We start from the raw sequence: 22,664 nt of genomic DNA, 5'->3' as shown, positions 1-22,664 counted from the left end.
TTAACTAAAAACTAAAAATTGCGTCTAAAAATATTAAAGCTTACAAGTAAAACTATATCCCAAATGGAAATAACTTAAAAAGGTACTAAAACTTAAAAAGGCGTCGCAAAATTCTAAAGCACCTAAATCTTAGTTTAAAGAAAAAGCACTTAAGGGATTTTACGGCAAAGCCTAAAAATCTAGAAATAAAAATAACTATGGCAAAAACTATGTTTAAAACTAAATATGAGCGAAAAATACAAATATTACGCTAAAATAATTAAAAAGGAAAAAAATATAAAAATATACTAAAAGTTGTAAAAATTACAATTTTTATAATAATATTATTTTTATATTATTTATTTATTAAAACTATTAATTTTACAATTTAATTAAACTAATTAAACAAAATAATAATAAAAACTAAAATAAATAATTAATTAAAACCTAATTAGGGTTTTATAATAATAATTATAATAATTACCCCGTAATTAATTGCTGACTAGGGTTTCTGTCGGTGTCAGAGTGGCTCCGCGAGTTGCGGTTCCACCTGGCAAAAATCTCCGCGAGTCGCGGTGAATGAAAATTCAGATCAGGTGCAGTATTAAATTCGACGTTTTACTTTTTTTTTTTCTGTTTTATATTTTCTGTTTTAATAAAAAAATTTATATAATAAAAACTTATATTAAAAAACTAAAATAAAAATAGAAATACTTTATAATTTTATAAATAAAAAATCTTAAAAATAGATTTATATATATATTTTTTTTCGGTTTTTGATTTTATGTTTTAATAAAAACAAAATATTTAAATAAAACTTATATTTTTTTTTAAATAAAGAAACTTTATAAAACTTAATTATTTAACAAACTCTTAAAAATATTTAAATTTTTGTTTTCTTTTCTATGTTTTCGAATATTTAAAACGTATTTTTACAAAAACGTATTTTTATAAAAGTAAACTAAAAATAATTTTTTTTTTATTTAGCATTGCGCTTCCGGCTTTTAAGCAAGAAATTGGGTTCCCCGGCAGCGGCGCCAAAAATACTTGATGTTATGCGAGGTGTATATGAAATAGCTTATATTTTACTAGGAAATACTATTAAATACTATACAATTTTACACAAGATATTTATTTATTTATAGAATGGATATACTTAAACCTTGCTACAACACTTATAGGCAGTGTACCTAATCGTACAGTAGTGTAGTTTTTAGTAAGTCCGGTTCGTTCCACAGGGAATCTTTTAAACAAGCTTAACGCTATATTAGTTTTATTTTATAAAAATACGAATATATATATATAAGTAATATTATTATTTTAAAGGAGGGTTTTTACCGTTTAATGACCGGTTTGTCAATTTTAAAACTTTAGTCGCAGTTAAAACCTAATATAAAATATTAAAAATAAATACAAGACTTAATTTAAAGCGTAAAGTAAATAACGATTAAGAAATTGCAATAATTAAAAAGTACGATAATTAAAAGTGCAATTAAATACAATAACAATAAATAAAAGTGCGATAATTAGAAGTGTAATTAAATATAAAATAAAGGAAATTAAATATGAAATAAAAGAATTATGCTTATTTAAACTTCCGTAATCATGATGTTTGACATGTTGATTTTAGTTTTATGCCCATGGGTTAATTGTTCTTTGTCCTGGATTATTTAATATGTCCATACGGATTTGTGCATAATAGTCCATCAGTCATAAATATAAAGAGCGAAAGCCTTCGTCAAATTATTCTTATTCTCGAAGTCAAATATTCCAACTAATTGGGGATTCGAATTGTAACAAGGTTTTAATACTTTGTTTAATGAATACACCAGGTTATCGACTGCGTGTAAACCAAGGTTTTACTACTTTGTTAACAATTACACCAATTACCCTTGAATGTAATTCACCCCTGTTTCAACAAGTCTATTAACTATTAATCCAGTTCCGTGTCCGGTAAAATGAATAATTATTGGTATTTATATATATCCCGCCCACCGTACCCAGTCAAGCGTATGTGGTTATATATAAATACGTCAAATTATAAGTTTGTATATTAAATTAACAAGGTATTGTTTACTAATATAAAACCCATTAATAGCCCATAGTCTAATTTTCACAAGTGTTGTTCTTTTATTCAAACCCCAATTATGGTACAAAGCCCAATTACCCAATTTTAGTAATTAGTCCAACATCATGATTACTTCGATTTAAATAAGCATAATAATAACTTAGCTACGAGACATTAATGAAAATAATATAAACATAACTTACAATGATTAAAAATAGCGTAGCGTTACACGGACAGAATTTCGACTTACACCCTTACAACATTCGCTAACATACCCTTATTATTAGGATTTAAAATTAAAATTAAAATTAAAATTAAAATTAAAATATAAATATATATATATATATATTACGTATATATTGAGAGAGAGATAGATTAATGGATATAAAAAACGATCAAACTGCGTTGCCTTTTATAGGGATTTTCGTCCAGGGTGTCTCCGCAACTCGCGGCATTTTTTTGCCTTCAAACTCCGCGAGTCGCGGAGTTTGTTTTTACAGCTCACCAAGCCTTGGCTCCTAGCTTGTCGACGGATTATATAAATAAATATAATATATAAATAATTTTAGTAATTATTTAAATATTATATTATATTTATGTGCATAGTTGACTTGTAATTTTTAGTTCGTTGCGTCGAGCGTTGAGAGTTGACTCTGGTCCCGGTTCCGGATTTTTGAACGTCCTTGCGTACAATTTAATATCTTGTACTTTGCGTTTTGAATCTTGTACTCTTGTAATTTCGAGACGTTTCTTATCAATAATTGGAACCTCTTTGATTGTATTTTGTACTTTTGAGCTTTTTGGTCGTTTGCATCTTCAATTCGTCGAATCTGTCTTTTGTCTTCACCTTTTATTAGTTAAACGAATATTACTTGTAAATAGGACAATTGCAACTAAAAGCTTGTCTTTCTTGAGAAATAATGCTATGAAATATATGTTCGTTTTTAGCATTATCAAATATTCTCACACTTGAGCGTTGCTTGTCCTCAAGCAATATAGTCTTGAAATACTAGAATCACTTCTTTATTCTTCACACTTTGTACATCAGTGATTTCTTTACGGCGGTATAAACAATGGTAGTAACGATGTGGTTTACAGTCCCACATGACTATAAAATTTAGATCCTTTAAGGAAATTGGATCTTTATGAAAACATTTGATCTTTTTGAAAATTCAATCTAGCTTTTACCCTAGATAAGTTTTCTGAAATAACCCTTCACCGGTGTTTGCAAATTCTTTTTGTGGGTTTGGTGGGTTTCAGATTTGAAATTTTAGCTCAAAACTTGTGGTTTTGTGTCACCCACTTGCTAACCTTGTATTGGGAAAGCAACACATCCAGTTTACTTGTTCCGTATATTACCTTTCGGTAAACTACCGTCCGGTTGTAAAGAAAAGCGTTGAACAAGCACTGTTTAAGGCAATGTCCCCTGACATGCTTTTAATTATGGTCTATAACGTGTCGGACGCAATTACTATCCTTTGTAGGAGCAATAGTAAAGCTCACCCTTATAATTTTTCGATCTGGCACAAGGTCCTGTCTTTGACCATGCTATGCAACCACCGTTCTTACGGTTGACACCCGATTTGGTTCAGGTGACCTAATGAATTCCAGGTGAATTCCTAGGATTTTACTTTCAATGGTAATGAACGCATTGAAAATGGGTTTTCAGAAAACAAATCGGTTTTAATTTGATCAAAATATTTTCTCGTTCAAGCTCGAGTTTAGATATCATCGAATTCCATGAGTTTGTAATTCTCAATCTTTAAGGTCAATCTCTAGGATTGAGTAATATCAGTCTTAAAAGCTGATTTTTGATCTTTAAGGAGATTATCCTTTCTGGGGATCTGATTCATTAGTCTTATCCAGCTAATTTGCACGGTGCCCCCCCATTGCATGAGATAAATCCTTCTCATGGTTAGGATAAATCTGACCACTTGGCGACCCTGTTTGATGCTGAGGTCCGTGGATTTCCTGCTAATTTTAGTGATGACTTTTCTAGGCTTTTCGTCAACCTACAGCTGGTCTGGACGACAACTTTCTGACCTAAATCAAGAAGCGCGTTTCTTTTTCGGAAGACTTTACTTCCTTTTAATGATGGAATTGATTCATCGTGTAGATCCATCTTTCTTACAGTAAATTGGGTAAAACAGTTAATTATCGTCCAAAATAAAAGTATTTTCAATTATTTGTACAAAAATATGTGATATATATTTTGAATAACTTGGTGAAAATTTCCCACACTTGGCTTTTATTTTCCTTTTTGTTCTCCTCTGTTCCATTTTAAATGAATTCTAACATTTTGGTTTGTTTCTCAATTTATGTCCTTTCCAAGGTAACAATAATTTTGGTGTTAACACCTAGTTTTATCGTTCATAAATATGTATAAACATGATTTTGAGTTCATTTAATTGAAAATTTTGAAAAATTTTACAAGAATTGGGTAGTCAGTATATAAGACTAGGGCTGTTCTTTATTATCAGAGAGCACTAGATTCTAATACAACTACTGCTTTACTAGTATTTCTAATGGTAACCAAGTGTATAAAGTAAAAAAATTTATAATTCCGAAAGAATTTAACCTCTTCCCACACTTAAGATCTTGCAATGCCCTCATTTGCAAGAAATCAGTAACAATTTAAATTATTGAGGGTGATTAGCGTAGAAATGATTAAATTTTATCAAAGTTTCCAAACATATTTGTGTTTGTTTTCTGAATGATAAATGGTGCACATCATTTGTTCATTGATATTGATAACAGGATGATACAATATATACAAGTCTTGGAGAGCAAGCTTAATTAAATGTACAGAAGATATTCATAATCTACATTCTACATATACATGTGATAAAATAGGAATGAATATCAAATGATATCCTTGACAAATATAATATATCCAAAAATAATTTTGTAGACCACTCAAATTTCTATTTTAATCAATATATTCCAGTTTACATTCACACTTGAAAAACAAATATAAATACAAACAAATTTTTTAATTAATATAATTACTACTATCTATCTTTTCTTGAAATTTAAGAGTATTTAGATTTAGTTTATTCAACATACACATTATTATGATAATTTTTCAGCCACTATTGTATTTGTGAAATAAGAAACAAATTTGGATGACTACAAAGTAATTTTTAAATACAGAAGACCTATAAATACTTAAACAGGTAATGATATAGTCCCTATTTGAGTGTCATTGTAATGTATAATCCGGATCCCTAAGCAAACTATGTTGATTTTAATATGTCAATTTCTAGTTCCCACGATGTTTAAACTTATTTATTTTTATTAAAATTTTAAATCACACATTCAATACATTGAATGCTACAGAGTATTTCACTTCAGATAAACAAATTACGATGTTTAACGATTATACATGCATTGTACATAAAGTTCATGCATTGTACATTTTTATTCTCGAAAATAACGAAAACCCATATATAACTGAGATCGTTTCTCAAAAGAAAACGTCCTCAACATAGAATACAAAAGGACGGGAAAAACCAGGAAACTCACACCCAGAAAGCAACCAACTAAAACTATCTATAAACGAACGTCCCTATCATCCGAAAAAACAAAACCAACCAAACAAAAACCATAAATCACATGAAACTACAAGGTACGAAACCAACCAAAGAAAACAAGTCAGACCACAACAATCAACTTCGAGGACCCACCATTTTCAAATTTTCATTAACCGTCTCTTTTAAAGAATTCTTCCCGAACCGATTTTCGGTGTTTTAAGTTAACACATTAACAGATCCATCATCCGACGCGCTCTCATCGGCCAAACGTGGCATAATAACATCGAATGCCTGAAAGCCTCCACAGACATATTACTTCTCCTGATTTCCGATGAGCCGCCAACTCTTCCATCTTGAGGACCCATAACAAATTTTTGAAATTTATCTCCGTAATCCAAGTTGTAAATGTTATCTTTAAGCTTATAAGCACCCAAAGTGGAAGCCTCACTCGCCTTCTTTCTTGATCTCGGGTTAGCTTCACTAAATAAACATCTTGGAACATCTTTATTCATAACATACCACTCTTTACAAAAACCGTCACACGAGGGGACCTCACAATCATAATAACATCTTCCACTACAACCATTCAAACATAATGTTATATCATCGGCCCTTACACACTAATAGAAACGTCATTGGCCACACCAATAGAAACGTCTCTACCACTATATACATATACATATACATATACATATACATATACATATACATATACATATACATATACATATACATATACATATACATATACATATACATATACATATACATAAAGTATGGCCAGGTTGTAGAACAGATCACCAGATTGTTCCTTGAATCGTGTAGTCACTTTCATAATTAAGCATTTTGACCCTATTAGCTTCTAGTTACACGAAATCTTGATAGGGATAAAACAGGGAATGGTTTGACGTCTAGGCTAAAAGATAACGAATCTAACAATTGTAGATTGTATAATCTGGATGTTATGTGTTGAAAGTGTGCTTAGAATGATAAAATTCTGGAACCTTTCTTCAATGAATGAATGTTTGTAATTATAATTAATTAAAAGGTGCAATGAAGTGTTACAACCCTTGAAAATGAGTCATGATTAAATGACACATCACTTGGCAATAGACATGTTTGAAAGAGTGCATTATGACACTAAAAAACCACTTAAACATGTCTCAAAACGTCCAGGATACAAGACAACATTTTATGCATAACCTGCAGCATGGTGCAGCACACCATGGAAGAGGTGCGGCGCATCAAGAAGTGATGCGGCACAACCAAAATCACCCATAATCATTCAATAGTTTCTGATGTTGATTTTGTGTTTTCACGTTATATGGTGCAGAGCAAATGCGCAATAAGTGTTTATTGCGGCACAACAATCCACCACATGGTGCGGCACACCAATCAACCACATGGTGCGGCACACCTTTAGCATGGACAACCACTTTAGTTTGTTTCACCAACAAACCAAAACCCAACTCAAGTTATCTCTTTAACGCTTTGACGGACGCGTACTCCGCACTCTTCATATCCGTTCTAGAGTATTAGAGAGTACTTCTACCTTCAACTTAATAAATCTAGTCCACTAAAATATATTGTCTGATTTCACTAGAATCACCAATATACATATACATATACATATACATATACATATACATATACATATACATATACATATACATATACATATACATATACATATACATATACATAATTAAGTAATAAGTAAATATAAGTATAAGAGAAATACCAATGACGCTTTAGTAGTAGTTCAACCAAAAGCAAAGAAGATCACCTAGTCTTCTTATAAAGACTTGTAAAATCTACATAAATTATAAGCTTTACAAGTTTTTGAATCATTTATATTTTTTGGTAAGTGAAGAAATCCTTCTATGAACGAGCACATTGATTCTCCCACAGAAGGTAAAACCTTGGGTAATCAAGCCTCCCGAGTGCGAGACCCATTACCGGGTGAATTGCGCATTATACACACTCTCTAGTCACTCTGCTTTTTTGAACAATTTGGCATAGCCAGGAAATAAACCCTGATGGTGTGCTTCGTTGAGCAACTCGTAGCCATTCAGTCAAACCTGCGTGGTTGAATCGTTTATATTTAATAATTAATAATCCGTATATGTATTTTATTTTTTTGTAAATAGTAGTTCAACTAACAAACAAATGTGGGGCATGTACCCTAGATTCAATTGTACTTTATTCCATACTTTCATATATATTGATCACCAAACATATTAGAAACTAAAAATTAAAATTATTATTTATTATAATTATAATTTTTTTTCGGCGAAAAAATTGAAATATATTAGAAGCGATGTCTTGATCAAAACGATGAATCAATCAAGAGAAGCATACAATGACGGAGATAAACTCTCGGTCATGATAACCAAAATACAACAACAATTGCTAAAAACTAGTAACATAAAAGAGAGGGATTAAATTCCCAAACATAAGAATGCAATCCACGGCACAACTTGAGATTGGTAGCCCAAAGATACACCTTGAGTTTGATATTCCTAACAAGGACCGAACGGCACGTGAATTTACCGTTAAAAATGAAGTCGTTCCTAGCCGTCCATATTGCCCAAAAGGTAGCGGAGCCAATTAACTTCCAAAACTTTGAAGCCTTAATTCCCATTCCATGAAACCAATCAAATGAGAAGGCTTCAATCGATTGAGGGATCACCCACAAAATATTCCACCACTTAAAAAGATCCGACCAAATAAGATGAGACCACTTGCAATGTAATAACAAATGGCTCGTTGATTCGACCTCGATCATGCACCACACAAAGGGTCTACTGAGAAGAGGGAATAATGTGTCTTCTTGATAAAATATCTTTAACGGGGATACAATTACGAATCGCCAACCAATGAAATAACATGATTTTAGAAGGAACCATATTACCCCACACCACTTTTGGCCAAATAGGAGACACAACATTGACGTTAGCCGATTGTAAAAAAAATTCAAACACCATCAGAGACAGAAAACGTATTCGAGGGGACGGCAGTCCACAAAACCTCATCTTGAGCATTGTCTGTGAGAGAAAAGTTATCAAGAAACAAGAGAAGCTCGTTGTAACGCATAGAATCGTATTAAGATAAAGGGTGTATGAGATGACAATCCCATCCTACATGCACTTGATCGAAAGCAGAAGGGTACCTGCACCCTTGAACTGTAATAGTAGGACAATGTAGGAAAGTCATCTTTAAGGATTCGGTTGTTAGCCCAAGTATCGAACCAAAAAAGAATACTAGCCCCACTTCCGACTTTCCATTTCCAAATATTAGAGTCCACTATACTTTTTACAGAATCATCACTGTGCAAATTTATAATGTCCCTCCAAATGGGTGATAACTTATTTGTATGAAGAGATGAAATGTTATTCATAAGTTTACCCGAAAACGAAGGTCCAAAAGAAGTGGCAACAACTGTTTTCCATAGACTTTGTTGATTAGAATTCATTCTCGCCCACCATTTAGCCAATAACACAAGATTTTTTACACGAAGATGAGTAACACCCAACCCTCCCATATCTTTGGGGAGGCAACCCGTATCCCACTTAACAAGAGAGGTCTTCTTTTTAGAGCAATCGCTACCCCAAATAAAATTTCTTCGAAGCCTTTCTAGATGTTTGATAATTGAAACCAGAGCTTTGTATAAAGACATGTAATGAATCGGTAAATTTGAAAGAATCGCATTCACCATGATTAAATGTCCACCAAAAGATAAGAATCTCCTTTTCCAACCCGCTAACCTCTTTTTGAATTTGGAAATGATGGGATCTCACATTGTAATCTTGTTATAGGTGAGACATATGGGCACACCTTAGGATAGTAGCTATCCAATTTTGTCTTTTCCACACTTGAATCAAAGAGAAGAAATCAAGCCTCCAAATTGAAACTAAACCGCCTGATCTTCCGTTAGCTCCTACTTGTATTGACTCAAAAGCAAAATGTTTATAGATTTCATTTAGGGTTGGTTGTGCCACTTGTTTAACCATTGTTTCTTGTAAAGCAACAATTTGAATTTGAAACGAATTGACAAGATAACCCACCATACGACCTCTAGACTTGTTACCTAGGCCACGGGTGTTCCAAGATGTTAACCTCATTGCTTTGAAAGATTGGCAGGCTGCTCATCGTCGGCTGCCATATTCTTCATCAATTCCCCAAAATTAACTAACTCTTCCTTAAAAGAGAGCTTTTTCGACCCAAATTGCCGACCTTTGGTGTTACACTGTTTAACCGATGATTCGTTACCCACTACGTGATTGATCTCACTTGTGGTATCAAAAGCATCGTAACAATTTGGTACCTCCTCAACCCAGGAGACTGATTTGGCTTTATCTTTCTTTTAAAGATTTGAATTTAACTTGCAAGCAGGCTCTTTCTCAACTGGTAAGCATCTTGACTTAATTTCTTCACACAATTTTTTGCATCCATTATCAATGCATTGCTCAAGATTGATTTCGACTACTTTTGAAGCAAATGAGGCTTTGGAATTGGAACAAGGCTGAGCTGTCACAGGAGTGTTTGAAACATATTTGGAAGATGAAGGGATACAAGGATTGTTTTGACCAACGGGGTTATTTTTAAGAAGGGTACGGTAGTCATTAACATTGAGGACAAAAGGGACATTATGGAGGTTGGAATAGGCATCTGACATTGCACTTTCTACCTTGTCTGTTGACTTTGTACTTCACCCATGTCCTTTGAAGCAAACAAAGCTTTTTTGATGTCGTCAGCCGATTGTTTGAATTGAACACCTTTCTCCTTTTGTAAACTAATTGACTTAGTTACTTTTTCCATTGAAACATGGACCCCTTTTGGACTAGTTACCTTTTGGTGACTAGATTGTTTTTGAGGTGTTTGAAATTTGAATTGTTCATCCGTACAGTGTACCTCTTCTTCTTCCAATTGATCATTAACCGCCGGTTATTTCACTTCCGGTGCCGGAGAAGATCTAGCATTTAGATCTTTGTTATTTTGGTCTACAAACTCTTTATAAGACCTTTGCAAGAATTCATTAAACTCATCAATAATAGCACCACTAACTATTTTGATATAATCGTCTTCAATCACTTCTTCCACCCACAAGTTACAAATAGTAGAGTTATCAATTTTAGCCTTTGTATAAGTACAAATTGGTGCAGGATCTGTAACCTCAATAATGGCGTGTAACGTGTCGGGTTGCTTGAGGGAGTGGGTCATACTATCGATGTGAATCATTCTTCCAAATGAATTTGCAACCACAATTGCACAATTAACTGAGCAGCAATCAAAAGGGATACCCTTTATTGCTAATTTTGTAATCCTTGAGAATTTGTTTTTCTTTTCAATCATTGGAATAAGTTTAGTGAACTCCAAATCGTTAACTGTTGGGCCCATCGTTAATCGTTTAAAACTGTCTTCATCACTACAACACACAATATAATCGTAAACTCCTCAAGCAGCTATAGAATCAATGGCGATGAAACGACTCTTCAACCACTTAAATAATTTGAGAGCTTTGATAGGCTTCCTATCAATGATAAGAGCTGTAAGTGCGAGACGATTGCTAGTATCTTGGTTTGTGGATAAGTTTATGACTGGGTCAGTAGTGGTATTCGAAACGTTTTGAACATTCTCAAATTCTTGAAGCAAAAATCTTGTGTTGAGATCTTTTTTAGCGAACCCAACGAACAAATTTCTACCATTGAGCAGTTTTCCATTCATCTCTTGGACAACTTTAACTGCTTGATTTGTATCATGAAATCTCATAAATGCAAAAGCCCTATCTTGCTTCCAAGAGATACCAGTAATTGTTCCGTATTTTTGAAAAACATTCTTGAGAATGTTTGGATTTGTATATCTTGACAAACCACCCAAGAAAATCGTTGATTTTTTAGGGAACGAGGGATGATTGGGTTGTTGATGATTACGCTTTTGATGGAAATTAGCGGTTTGATTTGTTAATTTGATAGCATTTGGGTAAGTGGGTTTGAAATTTGGTAGAGTTTGAGAGAGTTTTGGGTTTTCCATTGAGAGAGAATTTTTTATTTAATATTAACCAACCTATATAATTATAATTTATAATTTATAATCATAATTAAAGGAATAAAAACTGGTCGAAAGTAGGGATGACAATGGATACCCGGTCCAGTGGATATCCATCCGATCCACCCGATTATTCGTGGATATGGACAATCTAAATGGATATGGATATGAAAGTGGATGAAAAAATTTCATCCATGGATGAACCCGCTTTCACCCGAAATAACTAAGTATATAAATTTATCACTCAAATTAGTATCATTTATGTAGTGATATTTCATTAATTATATTCATATTCATCTTTCTTAATATTTTCTCTAAAAATATAACTTTCTTCTTATATTTTGTTTTGTTTAAATAATCAAATGTATTTATCGTACTTTGGTGGTTCAAATGTGATTTCATGTAACTAAAAGTAAGCAACTTACATGTCGATATCTTTACACGTTTAATAGGTTATCTATTGATTATTTGTTATATAGATTAGTAAAATGTGACTTTCAGTGGCATAAACTATTAAAAATATTACTTTTGATCGTATATAGTGAGCCACCGCTTATAATTGTTAAAAATAAAATAAATTTAAACGGATATGGATAATTATCCATTAACCCGCTTCACCCGACGGATATGGATATGGATGGATGAAAAGTAAAAAAAATAAATGGATATGGATATGGATACGGCCTCACCCGATCCATATCCGATCCATTGTCATCCCTAGTCGAAAGTATCTTAATTAATGTTCATTAAAAAATATAACATTGGTTTTAAATGAGAAAGTGCCTAACAAATTAACAATTCACTTCACTATCTTTTACGCAGTATTTCAAATACAAAAACATTAAATCACATTTTCTTGCAATGATCATTTCATATTTTATTAGGCTCGTATAGGGTGGCGATGTGATCAATTAGAGTACGAAATCGTCTGTGTTTAACTTTAAAATATGTTTTAGACAAAACTAACTGAAATTGATATTGAAAAGCTTGTAGTTTGTTTATTTTCAGATATACTTAAAAAGCATATTTTAATGTATACTTAGTAATTTAGTATATTTATACTTATTATTTCTACCATCTGATTAATGACATTTCCGATTAAGTATGCATATATAGAAAAATTGGACCCCTGAAAATTATGAATTCTGAGCGGTCGATCATTTTGCTCCCATTCCGGCCTCCCATGTAGAGTTGTCACTAATATTTTTTATTCCATGACATTGTTACCTTGAAAAACTTTTTTAAGTTCAATTATGGGTGATTATTCGTACATGACAAATTTATTGTCATGCATAATCAAACATCATGTTTTAAAGTGTTGTATTGTATCATACCATGAAAAATATTTGATTGTATACAATTAAAAGTTGATTGTGTACATATCATTCCTTTAATTAAAGACAAAATTATGATCAATCCTTTAATTAAAGATAAAATTATGTGGATAGTCCTTGTGATTTATTAAAAATATTTTGAACAGTCAAACTTTTATTTTTTTACATGTATAGTCCTTGTGCTTTGCAAATCCGGTGTGGATAGTCCGACTGCATGTCTGACAATCGTTAATTTGCTCCTTTTAGTTCAGTCATCTTCTAGACATGTGAAAGTATTTTTATACTTTTAACTTCTTTTTTATCGTCATCACCATCCAAAATAGTAAATCCTAATTGTTACATATATCTAAACACACACAAAATCATAGTATATGAAATTAATTAAAAGAACCAAGGGTGATACACTTGCGAGTAAACACCTTTAATCATCTTCTCGATTTCGACCAATATCATACCTGTAACTCAGAAGTAAACACTTGTTCACCATACTACAAAGAAACAATATATAAAATGTCTGTCCCGCGTAAATTAGCTGTCAAAATACCCAACAAAATAAAAAAGAAATAATATTAAATCCAACACATACGTTCTCATCAATTAGGTGTAAAAAAAAACTTTGATTAAAAAAATTAGAAAACCAAATTCATCACTTGGGCATTTGTTAAAACATATATATTTTAAGTGTTCAATCTAATTTCTTTATTTTTGATTTCTACTTATTCTCTATGATGAGATTGTGCAGGTGAGTAGATAGCAAGTGATTTGCTGATGATGATGTAGATCTTTGTTGTTGATAATTTCAGAAAAGGGTAGATTATAAAGGAGATGCAGTGTTGGTTATCAAGTTGCAGTGATGATGCTATTACATTAATTTATGTGGCCAATTTGAGAAAAACACAACTTGTGTTTATCATTTCAACACTTTCTGGGCAAAAGTTCACAATTAAGAAGTCCAGGGACCAGATGGTTAATATTTTGCTCCAGAAAATATAAAAAGGCTGTATTTCTCTTTAATTTTTTATTATCAGTTTTCTATTTTCTCTGAAGAAATATCTCTCTCTCACTTCGATCTACTAGGGTTTCTGTTCTTCTCTCACATGTTAATCACCTTGATTCAACTGTGAGATTGATTCTGTGATTTCTTTGTGTGTCTTCATAAATGTATTGTTTATTGAAGAAAGAGTGAGTGTGAGAGATTTCATTTTGTTTGTAAAAGTTTAGATTGAATCTGGTGTATATTTTTTGGATCTGGATCTTGTTATTTCTTTGATCTGTTATAGTTCAGTAATTTTGAGGTTTGTTTACATGGTATCAGAGCGATAGGTTAGATCCGGTGGTGGTTTGTGATATGGTTAATTAGGGTTTCATACGTGGTTGGTGTTTTTCCTCTTAGATTCTCAATCTAGGGGTTGATTTTGTTTCTTTTGGGTTCGATTGAGGCGTGTGGGTGATTGATTGTTGGTAATTCTGTATTGCCCTAATTTGGTCAAAATTAGGGTTAGGGTTTTCTGATAATCGATCAGTTGGTTCTTTCTTATTACGTGTTTCATATTCCGCTGCGTATCTTGACAAGAAGGAGAGTGGAATTACTATTGGCGACCCCACTGTAAGTCTTCTATCCTACTCACTCGGTAGCAATCGAAATTGTTCTTGGAGGGCTTCAAGGACAAGATTGATTGGCCTATAGGTGAGACTTTTCTCTAAATCTGTGTCTACTCGTGAATGTTGAGGGAGGTGATTATACTTGACCGGTCAACTTTGATTGACTTGGAATCCTGATCCTGATCACTTCAACATTCTCAACATTTGCAGCCATTGGAGTTGTCTGGCAAGATTAATCTTGATCAGACCTAATAACTCTATTCTGTCAAGTGTCTTTTATTGTTTCTTTTTCTTTTACTTTAATATTCTTGGATTATTACTAACTTTGCAGGCCTGCATTTACTTTGTTGTTTGATCTCTCTAACTTTACAGGGCTGCAATTGCTTTGTTGTTTGATTTCTCTGTGCTTAATTGTTTTTTTTTTTTTTAGTATATTTTTTGTGTTGTATGATATTTTGCTGATATCTGTGTTAAAATTGCTTGTCTGCTATCTGTTGTTTTTCTGACTTCTTGATCATATTGTTAATATGGGTGATGGTACCACTTCATCTGTAACTTTGATAAATAAATTAGATTTTGGTGATCCCTTGTATCTTCATGCAAGTGACACTGCAACTGGAACACCTTTTATTTCAATCAAATTGAAAGGGACTGAAAACTATAACATATGGAGCAGATCCATGTTATTGGCTTTGGGTACTAAAAATAAAATTGGTTTTATTGATGGTTCAGTTAAAAAAGATGTAACAAATGAAGTTTTAGCAAAACAATGGGACAGATGTAATAATGTGGTACTGTCATGGATTCTTGGTTCTATGTCTGAAGATTTATACAGTGGACAAATTTTTTCTACTAATGCAGCTGTTGTTTGGAAAGAGTTATCTGAGACATATGATAAAGTTGATGCTTCAATTGTTTTTAATCTGCATTATAAAATAACTACAATAAAACAAAATGGGCAGTCAATATCTGATTATTATCACACTTTGAATTCTTTATGGAAACAATATGATGCTTTAGTAAAGTTACCTACATGTGTATGTGCTGCTGTAACTGAATTTGCTGAACACAATAAAATGCAGAAACTTATGCAGTTTTTAATGGGGTTAGATGATGTTTATATGACCATTAGAAGTAACATTTTGTATAGAGACCCTGTACCTGATGTGAAAGGAGCTTATGCTATAATATCAATGGAAGAATCTCTTAGGGTTGGGTCTGGTAAAGAAAGTGGTAAAGGAAGTGTGTCTGCTTTTGTTGCTCAAACTGGAAAGAATAATGTAAACAATAACAATAGCAACAATTCTAGATTTAATAACTTCAACAATAATAATAACAATAGGTTTAATAATCAAGGAAATAGAGGGCCTAATCCTAATCTGAAATGTTCTAAGTGTAATAAATTAGGTCACACTATAGACAGATGTTTTGAAATTGTTGGATTTCCTCCTGGTTATAGAAGACCATTCAATTCTGGGTCTTCTAGAAATGTTTCTGCTAACAATTCTGTTTCAGATAGTGTTGCTGCTGCACCTAGTTCTAGTGTTCCTGTTCCATTTAGTCTCACTAACGAGCAGATGGTCAAGCTGATGAGTCTTTTAAGTGATAATAGTTCAACTAGTCAACCTGAAGTTCAGTCATGTATGGCTGGTAGGTTTTATAATTATAATGTGTTTTTTAACAAAAATTTTAAAAGATTTTATAACTGTAACAGTGATGTCAATCCCAATCAGGGTTGGATCATTGATTCAGGTGCAAATCATCATATGACTGTCTGTGAAAAAGGTTTACATGATATTGTTGATATTTCAAACTTGAATTTAAAAGTGTGTCATCCTAATGGTACAGAAGCTAGAATTAATAAGATTGGAAACTTAAAATTAACTAGTTCTGTTACTTTATATGATGTTCTTATTGTACCTGGTTATTGTGTTAGTCTATTATCTATTAGTAGGTTAACCAAAGATAGCAAATACAAGGTAACATTTAATGATGCTAAGTGTTATATACAGGATTACAATGCAAAGATGATAAAAGGGACTGGTAGTGAATCTGGTGGTCTGTACTTGTTTGATATGCCTAAAGGTGGTCAAGTTGTTAATTGTAATAGTATTGTATCTTATGATTCTTTTCTTATCTGGCACAATAGGTTAGGACATCCATCAGATCCAGTCTTACATGTTTTAAAAAACAAACTTAGCATCACTAATGTGGTTGATGATCTTCCATGTGAAATATGCCATAAGGCAAAGCATATTAGAGAACATTTCCCACTAAGTGAACACAAAACTAAAACTCTTGGAGATTTGATTCATCTGGATCTATAGGGTCCTTATAGAGTCACTAGTAGAGATGGTTATAAGTATTTTCTTACTGTTGTAGATGACTACAGCAGGGCTGTGTGGGTGTACATGATAAAAACAAAAGATCAAGTCAGTGACCAAGTTAAATTTTTTATTAATATGATTAAAACTCAGTTTAATAAAAACATCAAGGTCTTTAGAAGTGATAATGGTACTGAATTTGTAAATCAACAAATGAATAACATATGTTTTGAAAATGGAATTATTCACCAAACATCATGTGCATACACACCTCAACAAAATGGAGTTGTTGAGAGGAAACATAGACATCTTTTAAATGTAGCTAGATCTCTTATGTTTCAGGAGGGAATTCCTCTCTATATGTGGGTTGAGTGTGTTCTAACTGCTACTTATATTATCAACAGATTGCCAACTAAGGTGTTAGCAGGAAAATCTCCCTATGAAATAATTTTTGGATTTGAACCAAATTTCTCCCATTTTAAGAGCTTTGGGTGTTTATGTTTTGCAAAACTTTTAAATGTTGTTGATAAGTTTTCTGAAAGGTCTGAAAAGTGTGTTTTTAATGGGATATTCAAATGAAAAGAAAGGTTATAAGTTATGGAGTTTGGATAGCAAAGTTATGTTTTATTCAAGGGATGTTAAGTTTTATGTAGATATTTTTCCCTTCAAACTTTTAAATAAACAGTCTGATAATATTTCTGGTTTAAATCAAATTAATTTCTTTGACTTATTTTACCCTGAAAAATCTAATACTCAAAGTTCTTCAAGTCCCAATGATGAAGGGAGATCTCTTAATCCCAGTGTTCATGATGTTGCAACACCAATACCACATACTCAATCTTCAAGGGTTGATACAGTAGGTAATGGTGATGGCACTTCTGATGCATCTGGTAGTGGTGATAGTTGTTATCAATTCCCTGAGGGCAATTTACAAAATACAAATATTTTTATTGAACCTTCATCATCTGGGAGACAAAGTTCTGCTACTCATCCTAGTTCTGTTGACACTAATACTCTTAGGAGATCTGAAAGGCCATCTGTCTTACCTAAAAAATTTGATGACTATGATGAATTCAAAGGTTAAGTATAGTTTACATAATGTGGTCAATTATTCTTACCTGTCTAAGGAAAATTTCTATTTTACATCTAGTCTGAATAAGAGTATTGAACCTAAAAGTTATAATGGGGCTGCACAAGATCCTAGATGGGTTAATGCAATGAATGAAGAAATGGAAGCTTTACTTAGAAATAATACATTGGTATTAACTGAACTTCCAGAAGGAAGGGAACCAATAGGTTGTAGGTGGATCTATAAGATCAAGTATAGGTCAACTGGAGAGATAGAAAGGTTTAAGGCTAGGTTAGTTGCAAAAGGCTATAGTCAAAGAGAGGGAGTTGACTTTGATGAGACTTTTTCTCCTGTTGCAAAGATGGTAACTGTTAGGTGTTTAATTACTCTAGCTGTTCAAAATGGTTGGAAATTGTTTCAATTGGATGTTAATAATGCTTTTTTGTATGGTGACTTGTATGAATAAGTGTATATGGATCTTCCTCAGGGTTATTTTTCTAAAAATGAAACTAAGGTTTGTAGGTTAGTGAAATCTTTATATGGCTTAAAACAAGCACCTAGACAATGGAATGAAAAATTGACTCAAGCCTTAAAAGAAAATAATTTTGTTCAAAGTGTTAGTGATTATTCATTGTTTGTAAAAAGTGAAAATGATATTTTTGTTGCATTGCTTGTGTATGTTGATGATATTGTGATTACTGGGAACAATGAATTTGAAATTGAAAAGTTTAAAACTTTTTTGAAAACCAAGTTTTTAATCAAAGATTTGGGTGAGTTGAAATATTTTTTAGGAATAGAAGTTTTAAAATGTGAACAAGGTGTTTGTTTGTCACAAAGGAAGTATTGCATTGAGTTGATTAATGAGTTTGGTCTGTTGGGAAGCAAACCAGTAGCTGTACCAATGGATTTTAATGTTAAGCTTAACACTGAACCAAATAGTAATGATGCATTGTTGTCTAATGTTACTAAATATCAGAAGCTGGTGGGTAAACTTATTTATCTTACAAATACCAGACCTGATATAGCATTTGCTGTTCAGTGTTTGAGTAGATATATGCACTCACCTTTGAGTTCACATTTGAAATTGGCTCTCAGAATTTTAAGATACCTTAAAGGATCTCCAGGTAAAGGAGTGTTGCTTTCCAGGTCTGCTTCTATTTCTTTATCTGCTTATGTTGATGCAGATTGGGGTAAATGTCTTCAATCTAGAAAGTCCATTACTGGTTACTGTGTTTTCTTTTGTGGTTCTCTAGTTTCTTGGAAAAGTAAGCAGCAAGCTGCTGTATCTAGATCTTCCACAGAGTCTGAATACAGAGCTATGGCTGCTACAACTGCTGAAATATTGTGGATAATTAACATTTTAACTGATTTAAAAGTTAATAACTTGCTTCCTGTTAATTTATATTGTGACAATAGGTCTGCAATTCAAATTGCAGCCAATCCTGTGTTTCATGAGAGAACTAAACATTTTGAAATTGATTTGCATTTGGTTAGAGACAAATGTTCAACAGGAGCAATCAGAATTGTTAATGTTCAGTCTGCTAGTCAATTAGCAGATATTTTTACCAAAGGTCTTGGTGTTAATTCACACAAGTTTATTTGTGATGAGTTAAAACTGATAGACCTGTTCCAGAAATTAGATTGAGGGGGGGGGGGGGTGTTAAAACATATATATTTTAAGTGTTCAATCTAATTTCTTTATTTTTGATTTCTACTTATTCTCTATGATGAGATTGTGCAGGTGAGTAGATAGCAAGTGATTTGCTGATGATGCTGTAGATCTTTGTTGTTGATAATTGCAGAAAAGAGTAGATTGTAAAGGAGATGCAGTGTTGGTTATCAAGTTGCAGTGATGATGCTATTACATTAATTTATGTGGCCAATTTGTAAAAAACACAACTTGTGTTTATTATTTCAACACTTTCTGGGCAAAAGTTCACAATTAAGAAGTCCAGGGACCAGATGGTTAATATTTTGCTCCAGAAAATATAAAAAGGCTGTATTTCTCTTTAATTTTTTATTATCAGTTTTCTATTTTCTCTGGAGAAATATCTCTCTCTCACTTCGATCTACTAGGGTTTCTGTTCTTCTCTCACATGTTAATCACATTGATTCAACTGTGAGATTGATTCTGTGATTTCTTTGTATGTCTTCATAAATGTATTGTTTATTGAAGAAAGAGTGAGTGTGAGAGATTTCATTTTGTTTGTAAAAGTTTAGATTGAATCTGGTGTATATTTTTTGGATCTGGATCTTGTTATTTCTTTGATCTGTTATAGTTCAGTAATTTTGAGGTTTGTTTACAGCATTGATTCAATGATTGATGGCCGGTAGTGTTTATAGCAAAAATTGTCACAATTTTGTGACTTTAGCAACGGTTCATCTGCAAAGATAATAACATCATAATCATGGTTCTTTATTTAAACGTAAGAAACAAAACAAAACCCACAAGCAACTTTCTTCTCCTTCTCGACACCAACAGGTTCAACTTCACGACGGTAGTCCGGGGCGTCAACATATGGACCAGACTTAGAGTAGTGATTTCACACAGATCTGGCTACCATGGTAAAGAAACGTTTGTAGTTGGTGTTGGAGATGGCGACTATGATGAAGATCAAGCAGATCTAGTTAATATTGCAAAATCAAATCTTGTTAATATCGATTTGTTAATTTCTTGTAAATTAAAGGATGAACTCTAGAGAAAAATTAGAAGATAAAAAATGAAAGTATGGTTGTAAATTAGAAGATAAAATTACAGACTGTAACAACGTACGTTTTTTAAACATAACGGAAGAAATTAAAACCATCTATAATGATTTCTATTCTAGTATACAACATCAAATCATACAACGATTGCTATCCTACCACATCTATTACAACAACCAGAGGACCGGCGGCTTGTACGGTCCTTCAGTCGCTAGCTGATCGAGTTAGAGTTTACCGATAGTCCATACTACTAAATCAACTAGGTATAGTCATTCATACGCAACACATACATCATTTAGTACTATACTCAACAAACAATAGCACGTGGATCCAACCTGACAGATCACGGTTGACCTTTTGAGTCCAACCTAACAGACCAAGGCCAACTCCTAGTAACTAGTCAACTTGTGCATATACAAACATACAATCCACATAGTATATCAACAATAATACTATCATACAATCCTATCATGCATTAAATTAATAGTAGCACAACTTGCTACTCTATACTAATAACTGATAGGATAGTTCCACTTACCGAGTCTTTTGCTTACTCTTATCACCTGAGAATAATATATCACAAGTTAGTATACTTATCCAAATCATGTTCTATCAATGGAATAGTTTAAAACAATAAAACGCATCACATGGGTCAAGAATGCACTTGACCCATTCACAGAACTAAGTCACTAGTGCACGTAACGTCAGGTACACGCGAACGACCCGACATGCATATTAAAATCTTCATCTAATTACAAAAATAAGTTATACATGTCTTTACATGCAAAACGAGCTACTACACGCGCGTATAAGCCTCAAATTGTCCAATTAGCACTTAGCGCGTATTGAAATTCTCACCCTAGTGGCCGAGATCTCACTCCATTGTCACTCAGTCGGATGACCATCACTCTGGTGTCACTCTCACCCTGGTCTCACTCGGTAGGGTGACCGTCACTCTGGTGAGTGACAACAACCATCATCAACAACAAATTCGAGTTTTAACACCACAAATCATGATTTTAACGCATTTTGAGCAATCTAATGGTATACAAACATCATATAACATATATAGAAGCTATTTAAAGCATCAACTCTTGTTTGTAAACATAAAACAACAAGATTCAAGTATAAATCCCAATTTGTATAAAAACCCATTAAACTCATACCATAATCATTTAAATTCATACACACACACACACACACACACACACACACACACACATATATATACCATGTTATGATCTTGTCACAGAGAATTAGATACACAACTTGATCAAATCCAAAAGCAAGATGAATTGAGCTAAGGTTTTAAATAGAAAGAACTAGGGTGTGTGCGTGTGTTTTTGTTGCTAAAGATTGGAATGAAACAAGTTCCAGATACATTTATTCACTTAGACCATTTGTAATGGTGTGCTATGTTGTGGGGTGGTGTTGTGAGTTATTTGATGATTAGGATGTGTTGTGGGAGAGAGTGAAGTAGTGGTGGTGTTGAAAGTTGGTGTTGTGGTAGTGGAATGCTGATGTGGCATTTATTTTTGTATTTTCCTGTTTTATTTTATTTTTGTAACTTATTATTATTATTTAATGTAATAAAATTAAATTTAAAAAAAAAATTTGAATTGCAACGGCTAGAAACTAGCCTTTTTTTTTTTCAATTTTCCTCTATATAAACACTCATTTACCTCAACCTAAAACACACACTTATCATATTTACTCTCTCAAATTCATCTCAAATTCCTCTCAAATTTCAAAATGAGTCCATTGAATGTTCACATCAAAGTTCATCACGGAGGTCAATTTTTCGACGACATGAAGAGTTACACACCCTGCGACACACTTAGTTATTGGGTCGATACGCGTGAGTATCGTTATTGGTATTCTTTCCTTCCAATTATCCAGCGAGACGTACCATACCAACCGAGAGAAGTTTGGTATTTCAAAAACCCAAACGTCCGCGCAACCAAAATTGAAGAAGACTTTCAATACTATGGTTTGATTGGA

General features: G+C 32.7%; 1 protein-coding gene across 1 annotated transcript; it reads left to right on the top strand.

Annotated features, from left to right (window-relative positions):
* Positions 1-18,429: 18,429 nt before the first annotated feature.
* On the top strand, positions 18,430-19,602 carry LOC139843024 (uncharacterized mitochondrial protein AtMg00810-like). Its single transcript, XM_071833111.1, has one exon. It carries the CDS (start codon positions 18,430-18,432, stop codon positions 19,600-19,602), a length of 1,173 nt encoding a protein of 390 aa, XP_071689212.1.
* Positions 19,603-22,664: the final 3,062 nt, after the last annotated feature.

Source organism: Rutidosis leptorrhynchoides, chromosome 4 (genome assembly GCF_046630445.1).
Source record: "Rutidosis leptorrhynchoides isolate AG116_Rl617_1_P2 chromosome 4, CSIRO_AGI_Rlap_v1, whole genome shotgun sequence".
NCBI classification, from domain to species: domain Eukaryota; kingdom Viridiplantae; phylum Streptophyta; class Magnoliopsida; order Asterales; family Asteraceae; genus Rutidosis; species Rutidosis leptorrhynchoides.
This window is presented reverse-complemented; position numbering and strand designations above follow the sequence as displayed.

Coding starts and splice junctions, on each gene's coding strand:
- LOC139843024 (XM_071833111.1), top strand. CDS start 18,430: ATGGATCTTCCTCAGGGTTATTTTTCTAAAAATGAAACTAAGGTTTGT.